This window comes from Atta colombica, unplaced genomic scaffold (genome assembly GCF_001594045.1).
Source record: "Atta colombica isolate Treedump-2 unplaced genomic scaffold, Acol1.0 scaffold233, whole genome shotgun sequence".
Taxonomy (NCBI): domain Eukaryota; kingdom Metazoa; phylum Arthropoda; class Insecta; order Hymenoptera; family Formicidae; genus Atta; species Atta colombica.
Genome location: NW_017259331.1, coordinates 663,557 through 674,360, shown reverse-complemented (window position 1 = coordinate 674,360; position 10,804 = coordinate 663,557). Strand labels below are relative to the sequence as shown.

At 39.9% G+C, this 10,804-nt stretch overlaps 1 protein-coding gene across 1 annotated transcript in view; it reads right to left on the bottom strand.

Annotated features, from left to right (window-relative positions):
* Positions 1-1,382: 1,382 nt before the first annotated feature.
* The window catches only part of LOC108688472, a 12,035-nt gene continuing 2,613 nt past the window's right edge, over positions 1,383-10,804 (bottom strand). Inside the window, exons 6-12 of the mRNA XM_018194743.1 lie at positions 10,083-10,595; positions 8,693-8,934; positions 2,851-8,377; positions 2,298-2,751; positions 1,973-2,070; positions 1,741-1,869; positions 1,383-1,637 (exon numbers count right to left, since the gene is read on the bottom strand). Coding sequence (XP_018050232.1) covers positions 1,515-1,637; positions 1,741-1,869; positions 1,973-2,070; positions 2,298-2,751; positions 2,851-8,377; positions 8,693-8,934; positions 10,083-10,595 — 7,086 coding nt within the window. The 3' untranslated portion in view covers positions 1,383-1,514. The remainder of the gene's footprint in view (positions 1,638-1,740; positions 1,870-1,972; positions 2,071-2,297; positions 2,752-2,850; positions 8,378-8,692; positions 8,935-10,082; positions 10,596-10,804) is intronic.

The following is a 10,804-nucleotide window of genomic DNA, read 5'->3' as shown; positions in this document are numbered from 1 at the left end:
TATATATATATAAGTAATATATATATGTATGTATGTATGTATGTATGTATGTGTGTGTGTGTGTGTGTGTGTGTGTGTGTGTGTGTGTGTGTGTATAATACGATCATATATGTATGTATATACATGTAAATGACGGAGGCGTATCATATGAACTATGACACACGAGCCGCGTTTACTGCTAAAGGCGAGACATGAATACGGGTTACAGTCTATAAGACAGTAGTTTTTTTTTTCTGAAAAGCAGAAAACGGGCTGTTAAAAATGGACGTCTCTTTTACATATCGGGCGTACGGAATCATATAAGCATAGTAAAACGCAACTTATATCGAATTTACATACAGAGACAACATCCGGCATTTTTATACATGATTTATCTACATTTGAAGTCGCTGATTAGAAATGTGTTTTACTTGTGTGCTGTTTTATCTTCTGTTTACATAATATGAATAAAGTGAAACAAGGTGTCGCACATATCGTGTATTTTCGGAAACATACTCGTTGGTAAAAGCTCTCAGCAGGCCATTTTTCGCTTATATAAAGGTTTAAGAATCTATCTTGATTTAAGGATCTATTAATTTTTTTACATCGTAAGTTATTGGGAAAATACACCTGGTCATCCGTTTCCTCTTTCATAAATAGCGATTCAAATTAGTTGAGCGTTCTTTCGTTATTCATTTCACTTTTTTGAATTACGCAATCACACATTCTAAATTATAATCTTATCGTACAATAATATTTCCTAGTTAATTTAGCGGAGGATCGTTGATCGTGATCCGAACCGAATTTTAAAAGGCATCGCAATGTACAGCTGTATATTCGGACAGAGGCCATACATCATCGAGTGCCTTCGCGAATACGTGCGATCGTATCTATACATTAATATTTGTGAATAATAGTAATAATCACGAACTCTTATTCTTTCGTATTTAAACAATTAGATAAATAAAAATATTACGCTTACAATTAATGAATTAAGTATGTACACACAATACATATTTCGCTCATCGATAGATGTGTATGCATAGATACATGCATATACATAGTATAGATATATGCATATAAATACATATGTATATGCATATTTCTAATTCACTTACCATCCAGAAGAGAGAATGTGTTTTACGCGTGGTCTAAGGAAAGGCCTAACGTTGAAGAACTTTCTAATGCGCTAGGATTGCCAACACGTAATCAACTCCATAGAGTTTTCCTGTAAATTTCATTACATTGCATGAAAAGATGAGAGAAATATTGATTACATTTACACGGCACGCTTATTCATAACATCCGTAGTTATGAAATTAGCCAATCACAGCAGTTCCTCGGAAGAATGGAACGACTGTATTTTATAATTAATCAGTTTCATAACTATGGATGTTATTAAACTCGATTAAGGATGCGTGTAAATATAGTTATTAATTTCACTTGTGTGCGTGCGTGCGTGCATGATTAAGCGCGACCTAAACTTCATTTTATTAATATAAAAGCTGTATAATGCGATTGTATTCAAATTGCACTTACGTAGGTTTCGTTAATTTACCAGAAGTCTTCTTCTTGTTATTTCGACACTTCTTTACGTACGCTTCTATTAGATGGGCTATCTTTTTAGGATTAATTTCGCCTGTCTTATTATGGCATATCTGTAATTGAGATTGTAGGATTTTTATTATGTGTATTCTTATTTCTTGGATTATGTTTATTCAATATTACTTTTAATTATTAAAAAACCTAAATAATATTTACCTTAGGTACTGCTTTGCGCATGATATCTTTGTATTCCTCTTTTGTGATGTGTTTTTTGGTATAATGGGGTTTGAGAACCAATTTCACTTCTTCCACGACTCTCTCTTGTCGGTTTAGTTTTTTAAGAAACTGCAACAATACAGATAAAAAATTTTGCATCATTTTATTACATATTCATTTTATTACATATTCAATGTAATTTTGCAAATTATATTGAACGTCGTTAACATACCTTATCTTTAACTTGCATTTCTACGGCAGAGCTAGGAAGATCGTCCAGAATTTGAAGCTGATTTTCGTCCATGCGTACGCCAACCTTAGGATTGGTAGCTATAAAATATATCATTTACATAAGTTTACTGAAATATTAATATTAATTACTGTTATTATATTATATACTATTAATATATTTATTCGCTAATGTTAAAAAAGATGAAACTTTATCACTAATCTTACAGCATCTGTTATATTGTTCATATATAATAATTACTACAAATAAGATTCAGATCTCTCTGTACCGTTTCAATTAAAAAAAAAACGAAAATTAAAGTACGTACACTTCTTCGCCTTTTCCTTAGTAACCTTTTTAATTCTGTTTTTGGTTGCAGTCTTAATTGGAGGCAGTATTCCACCGAATAATGCATCAAACGGATCTTTCTTCTCCGCATTCTTGTTGATCTTCGGTGTGCCGCTGGTTTTAACAGCGGCAGGTGGTGGTGCATTTGCAACGGGTGAGTTATTAAAATTGACAGGACTAGGTGGATCGAACAGGCTATCACTCAGGGTCGATCCCGGTGAATAAGGGGACGACATGTCGATGATATTGTCATTCGTCATATCTATGGTCGCATCATTACCGTTTTGCCCTACCGTCGAACTGTTTTTATTCTGAGTGGATTTGGAAGATCGCGGCAAAGTGGATGACTTCGCAGAATTTGCAAATACATTAGGAAGCTGCGGTCTATCGTTTGTGCGTTGCTTTATCTGATTGCTCGGTGAGATGCGATTAGGCTGCAAGAAAACCAAGTATCAAATGATTTGATTTAGCAATTCGTAATACTTAGAATGAATTGATTAAAATTAACATTTAAATAAAATAAAAACAAATACCTGCAGAGTTCTTTGTGCGGGATTAGACGTGTTGCTAGCATTGAAGCTTCTCTGTACTGCAGCCGCTACCGTCGCTAAGACGGGATTGATAGTACTAAACGGATTGACAGTCGATTGCACATTTTGCGGATTCTGTTGAGTCTTGGGCGGACTACTGCTGCATGATTGGGCTACGTCAGTCTGGCTTTCCGGCACTGGAGACGCGGAGACATCTCTCTGAGGTGATGGTCTCTTGATAGTTACTATCGATATTATCTTTGGCTTCTCTATCGGCTTCTCCTGAGGGGGTTGTTCTTGCTGTTGACTGGGCTCATCCAACGGCAACGGAGTATCCGCAGCTCCGTCGTGCTTCCTGGGCGAGTTGCGCTGTGCTCGGTCATGCTCATCGTTTGGTGTTGCTTCTTGGCTGGCATCCGGCGTTGGTGAACGAGATTTAGTTGGGTCAAAGGGATCGTAAGCGTCCGGAGAAGTTGGCGGAGATGTTGGTGGCTCGGGAGGTGTGTTGGGACCGATTTTGAGACGTAGTTCCAATTCCTCCTGCGCTCGCATCTCTAACTCCTCTTCGGCCCGCTCATCCATCATCTCCTCTTCTTCCTCCTCTTCTTCCTCTTCTTCTTCCTCTTCCAACAGCGGATTTATCAGGGACGGTCTAAGATTGCTGGGCTGCTTATTTATGGAGAATTTGATCTGCGGCTCCGGCGGAGTCTTAGGACCTTGTGAGACAAACTGCTCACGCGGTGGCGATGCCTGCGATGGCGGGCATTGTTCCGGCGATGCAGTGAGCGTTTCCTGTACCTGTTTATCATCATCGTCGCTCAGTACTATAACGTCGCGAGGTGATGGCGTTTGTTCGCGGAAAGGCGATTGATCCAGATCGATCACGGCCACGGGTTTCTTCGTCGCTGCAATCTCTGCCGCCTTGGATTTCTTCTTCTTATCTTTCTTCGCCTTCGGTGACTTCGATCGCTTATCTTTTGTCTTATCTTTCTTCGATCGCTTCGTGGAAGGCGTGGTCTCTGTCTGAACGGACTCTCTTCGACGACGTTTTATTGGAGGTGACAATGGAATAGTGGTTGGTAATTCCAACGGTAAAGACAACGGATTCGTCTCGTTGTCTTTGTTGAAGCATACGCTAACCAGTATATTGTCGCCGCTAGCAAATACTTCTTTTGACGGCGGCGGAGTCCTGTTGCGTTTATTCTTTCGCCGTTTCTCCGCCTCCTTGGACTTCCGACTCTCTTTCCGCCGTTCTTTCTTCTTCTTCTTTATCGCCTCCTTGTTCGTTAATATGACAGTCAGATTCTTTGGTGACACGTTATCCAGTACGGATGGTGGTGACCAATTTCGCGCCCCAATTGGCTCCTGCTGGATATGCGGTGGTGTCTTCGATCTCGAACGCGACCAGGATGGCGTCCACTGCGCGCTCCATGAACGCTCGCGTTCTTCGCGCTCACGTGGAAACTGCTGCTCTTGCTCCACGCTCTTCTCATTCAGCTGTTCCCAGTTCCTGTTACGATCCCGCTCTCGCGAGATTGACCTGGCCTTCGACCGCGACCGACTGTGCGCCTTCCTCTTGCTGTGCTTCTTCTCGCGTGCCTTGGACGTCCTCTTCGGTGACTTGCTGCGCGATCTCTTACGGTTCCTGGAGCGACTACGCGACTTGTACTTCTTCGTTTTCTCCTTCCGCTTATCGCGCGATTTCGACAGTGATCGCCTACGTCGTCTAGGCGACAGCGATCGCCGCTTGCGAGACAGCGAACGCGATCTTCTACGTGAGATGGAATACCGTCTCGATAGAGATCGCCTTCGCGACTTGCGTCTGATATGAGAAGACGATCTTTTGCGCGAATTGGAACGGCACGATTTGGAATACGATTGGCCACGATCTCTCGACCAGGACAATCGGAGACGGGATCTACTCTTTGATCGTCCCTTCAAATACGATTGACTTCGTCGATCCTTTGAGCTTAACTGAATTCTATTCGACGAACGACTTCTCGATCTGCTTCGTGACTTCTCCCTGATGTCCCTGCCATACTCATCTTTTCTCGGTCGTGATGGTTTTTCAGCCACGATCTTTCTTACATCATATCGCGGTAACTCTTTTCTCTTCTCCTTCTTCTTACTAATTTCCTTTGTCTTTTTCTTAGAAGACTTATCCTTTTCTCTTTCCCTTTCTTTTGACTTAGACTTAGACCGTTTATCCTTGTCGCGGTATGGCCTGTCCTTTGTATTTTTTGAAAGTTTTTTCCAAGAGACTAGATTATCTGATGAAATGTTCTCCTTGTTTTTCTCCGTGCTCTCCTTGTTCTTTTCCTTTTTATCTTTTTTTCTCTTCTTTTTACCATCTTCTTTATCTTCTCTGAATTTTTCACGCTCCTTCGTATCCAGTTTACTCTCGTCTAATATCTCGCCATCCTCCATCTCTTTTTCTCTCTCTTTACGTAACGCCAAGGCGATCAATTCCTCCTCGAAATTTATCGCGTCGTCAGTTTCGGAGATAGCCTCAGTGCCCAGCTCAGCATAACCAGTCAATGATCTGCAGTCATCCAGATCGTCATTTGTTTTATCTTTTGTCGGTGTGATAGGCTCCAAGCCGGCTTCAAACGGCATACATCGCTCCACCAGCGTATTCTCATCCCTCAAAGGCAATTCATCTTTGCAAGGTGTATAAGCGCCATCCGAATCCCAATTGTTATCGAAAGTGGCAGGTACAGGTGGCTCGTTTATCTTATCCTTCTCGATCGGGAATTGCTCTACTTCATCATCCACCGTCGAAAAACTTCCCTTTTCGTTCCGTTGATCCGACAAATTTGGATCCTCATTGTCGCTCGACGCTTTATCACCATCCTTGTCATCCTTATTATCATTCGCTTTGGCAAGTTTATGGCTGCTCGATGAACATTCGTCATCACTGCTTGATTCTCGCTCTTGCGAGTCGTCTGCAGTCATCTCACCTTGTATCTCGGTATTTGAACGAGATAACATGGTTTTGTTTATTGTATCACCACCTTCCAAGTCTTCCGAGCTGCATTCAATACTCAGCTCACTGCTGTCCAATTTTCTTGGTGATAACCGAGCTATGTCAAGAGTGGGCGATGACATTGCGCTTTCCGTGACCACTATGGTCTCTTGGGGTATGATATTTGCCGCCACCGATTGCACTTCTTGTTCATTGTCTTCTTCTTCCTTTTTGTTGGATGAAGTATCGACATGTTTCGGTTTCTCATCCACCGACATAGCTTCTTCATCCGATGAGTTCTCGGAACGGGATTCTTTGCTTCCGCGTTGACTATCAAGTTTAAATGACTCTTTCTTTTTAGGGCTCTCTGAAACAGGCTCCAACTCCATTTCTTCTTCTTTTTCCTCTTCTTCTTCTTCTTCTTCAGCAATTTGTGGTCCTATTTTAATAAACTGGTCCAATGCTATCGACGATTGTACGACTGTGGATTCAATCTCTGATTTTGATGAACTGACATCTTTATTGCTATCTTGCTCTTGTTGCTGTTTGTCTCTCGATGACGCCATCATAGTTTTTTTCTGAAGAACACTGTTCTGCGAATTATCATCCAATTGCAGGCCACTCAGCCGATTATTAAGCCTAATTTTGTTACCGATTTTGAAGGTAATCTTACCACGATGCGAGTCATGCGAGATCTTCTTCGGCGGTATCTTACTCAAGGTTTGACGCTCTTTCTGTAGCGCTTCGAGATAAGGATCGGCCGGCTCAGGTGGCAAATCCGGCAGATCGCAGGCTTGAATGTCTCCCACAATAATATCATCATCATCGGGAATGCTGGGCGGTAACGGCGGCGGTTGTAATGATCCCAGCTGCTGTGATAATTCTTGTTCTGTATGCCTAGCCACATCCATAGTTTGCGACGAGTAGATGGAAAAATTCGGGCAGTCCGACTGTGAGTCATTATCATCATCATCATCGTACGCAGTCAACCGAATAGGTTCCTGTGTATGTTCTCTACTTTGAATTGTCGTCGCGGCAGTTGGCAACGGAGGATAAGTCGCAGAGACTAACGGCGGCGCACTTGGCATAGGTATATTACAACTGTCTATGCTGTTCCGCAACATATCTGCCTTTTCTAACGTTTTCAACGGAGTGGCTACATCATCATTGCTGTCGCTGTCGGCTGCAAACGGATCATATTTGTCGCCGCTTATCGGCAGATCTCTTGGCATTTCCTCCTTATGGCTATCGTCAATCACCAATTCCTGCTCACTGTCGTCCTTGTCGCTTCTGGAGTTTTCTTCAAAATTCAACAAACCAGATGGCGGTTCTGGCGGTGGCAACAAAATCATCGAGCTATTATTGTGAAGCTCTTCCTGTGTATCGCAATCAGACTTGGCTAGTGGTTCGATGTCGCAATAAATATCGCAGTCATCATTATCTTGTCGCGCAGCAGGTGATGCAGCTACGGGTGACGCAATTACGGGTGACCCGGCCGTGGGATCCGGCATCACAATGCGATCATTCTGCTCAGATGGTAGCTGATAATTTCGCGTCATATCTTCCGACAGATTGACCGAAGGTAGACTGTTGTGCATGTGTATCGGCTGCTGCATATTTATTGTTTCCGGTGCGTTTGGTGGTACAACGGACGGAGCACCAGGAGGCGGTATGCCTAACGGGGGTAGTCGAGGAGGCCTGGGAAATCGATCCGTTACGTGCGGAAACGGCGGCCTCTGATCGAAGCCGCCATTGCCGTCCGTATAATTAAACGGTCGTTCGCTGGGTGGCGGCGGAAAACGCATCCGTTCGTTGCGGAAATGCTGAGGATTGCGGTTGCGGAACGGCGGCGGCAGCGCGTGGGCACCAAACATGGGTGGTCCGCCACAGTGCTCAAAATTTGGATTGTAGAACGGCGGCGGACCAAAGTCGCGATTCCCAAAGTTGTCCCGCGGACCACCGCCGCCGGTCCCGCCGCTGTAATTATGCCTGCCACCACCGCTTGGTGGTAATGAATCCCGACCACCGCCGTAGGTCTGCCCTCCGTGGCCACCATGTCGACCGTTATCACGACCATAACCACCCCGGAAGTTGCCTCTATTACCACCACCACTACCACCACCTCCGCCACAGGGATTGTTGTACATTGGCGCCTGCGTAATATCACTAGAATTAATATTAGACAGATCCAATGGTGTATCCACCTTTTTCAGGATTGCCTCCTCATGTTGCGTGACTTCCTCTTCATCCTGCTTCTCTTTCTTCGGACTCTCATTGTTATTGATACTATGTTTGTTTTCTTTTTCAAGATTCTTCACAAACAACGTGCCGTCAGCTTTCAAGACCACATCCGCCTTCTTCTTGGTCGAATGCCATAGCTCCTGATTGCTCATTATACTGCTCAGTAGATCTGTTATGCCAGTATTATCTATTTCATTGACTGGATCAACTATAGTTTTTAAAATGGCGCGGCGTCTGATCGACGGCATTGCTGTTCGTCGTTGTCGTACGTTTATCATAGGACCACTTCCAATTCCAATAGAATCTTCATCGTCATAGTCCGAACTAGGGAATAAAATTATTTTTTTTATTAAAATATTTCACAAAATATTATTTTCTTATAATTTTATTTTTATTATATTTCTAACTTTTTTAAACCAAAATCATCTGAACAATGGAGGATTAAATATTATAGAATAATATATACACATAGAGCAATATCTCATGCATTTTGCCTAAAATAAAAAGTATGCAATCCAGCATTAATAAAATGAAACATACTGCATATTTATCTGCGTTCAAGAAAAAAATTGTACAGACTTGTAGGAAGATGGGAAACCAATTAAAAATAAGAATGAATAAATAGGATCAATTGCTCACCCAGGTGGACTGTAACCTAATCCCAGATCATTTCCAAAGAGACTGACTTGAGATATACCAGCGCTATGTCTGGCATTTATGAGAATGCTTTTCTCAGGTACAGAGATGTTATTTTTCATGACAGGTACAAGCTGAGGCATCTTCGATTTCTTCACACCGAGTATAGTGGCCAATCTTCTTTTTACCGTTCGTGTACTCAGCACGGATGCTTCAATGCGCGCACGTCGCTTGTATTTTCTCCTCTGGAGAAATAATAACTACATATGTGCTTTTATAAAGATAAAAAAAAATACGATAGACAATGTGTACATTTAATAACAAAAATTAGATGAAAATAAAACGTAAAATGAGGAAAAGGCGTTGTGAAAAAAATGCTCTTTAAAAATTTTCAAATTTATCTTTAAGATAAGAAGACAGAAGTAAATTAGACAGAAGTAAAATAAGCAGTTAATAGATTTTATTGACTAGGGTGTAATATTTTAGAAAATATACATAAGTTTAATTAGTATAGTAAATTAAAATTATTTTGAAAGCAAGACAATTAAAAATCTCATTAAAATAAGTCTATTAAATTAATTTGTAAATTCATTGTTCTTTAATATTTGGTTTATATTATTCTTGAGATTATTCTAAATAGATGTATCGTTGTTGATGGCAATGCTCTTAGGATAATCTTCTTATACATGATTTAAATATTTTCAATGTATTTAGTTACAAAACTGTATTATTTTATTAACTTATATTAATATATCTTATACTTTTCACGAATTATATAAAAATATATTACAAATAGAAAAATCACATTAAGAAAATAAATTACACATATGACTTTAATCTTAAAGTTAAACGGTTTCTAAGATTTAGCATATAAATATGATAAAGGAAGTTTCTAAGATTTAGCATATGAATATGATAAAGTCATTTGCAAAATTAAGAAAAAAAACCAAGTGCATCTAGTGTGAGAAAATCATTTTATTTATATAAATTAAGAACAATGAGTTACAATCGAAAAGTCTAATTCAATTTAATTGTGTTACGAAGGTAGCATAAATATGATTGGGGAATACAGCAGTGATCGGATAGTCTGGATCGGAAGACCAAGATGATGAACACTTAATGAGACACCCTGGCATTACCAGACCGTACAATTCAATTTTATAAGAATTAAGTTATACATATACATATATTTTAAAACACAGCATAAAATACGGGAATTATACAAAAATTTTTACTTATTAATCAATAAAGAGAATGCAAACAGAATATACATTCACATTATCGCGAAACATGAAAAAGATTCAGAAAATGTTATATACGCATCTGGCAATGCGATGAGCAATGTTACGTGTTAAGATATTATGCTACATTTGAGGAGAAATTAGCGTTATACCTTGCCGGTTTTTTTTGTACTTTTCTTACACTTCCTCCTTGATGTGGATGATGCAATTTTGACATACGTCACTATTTCTTCCTCTTCGCCATCATTGTTGAGTTCTTTAATTCGCACTTCTCGAAATAAATTATTGCTGGTTTTCTTCTTCGAATTCTTGGCGAGTTTTTTCTTTTTTCTTTTCGACATTTTAGTCTTAGATTTTGTATTCAAACGCGTGGAAGAAGCGTTACCTTCTAGGCTTGTATTTGGAGAGCGACTTCGGCTATTATCACCAATCGAATCAAGGCCGGACGAAGTTGACGGCTGATTTGGATCAATACATTGTTCATTTGTTCGATTACGATTGCGCCTAGAATTGACTCTGGAAACGCGTCTGGTAGGTAGATACATACGATCATTGACATGAGGAAGTATATTACGGAATATATTTAAGTTCGTTCCTAATTCATGAAAGAAACGACTAGTATTTCTCCCCGTTGTTATAAGAGTTGGCACAAAACTCGACAAATACTGCAAAGATAAATAAAAGAAGGAATTAGTTTTTATATTCTTATTTTTATTATATATTCTTACGTTCACACCTGGTTTTTATAAAAGTCAAAAAAATAATCTTTTTATACATCAAAGAACATTTCATATATAAATTCAATTAATTCATGTGTGAAAATATTATATAAAAAAATTAAAATTTTTTAAAATAAATTATATTAGAAAATTAT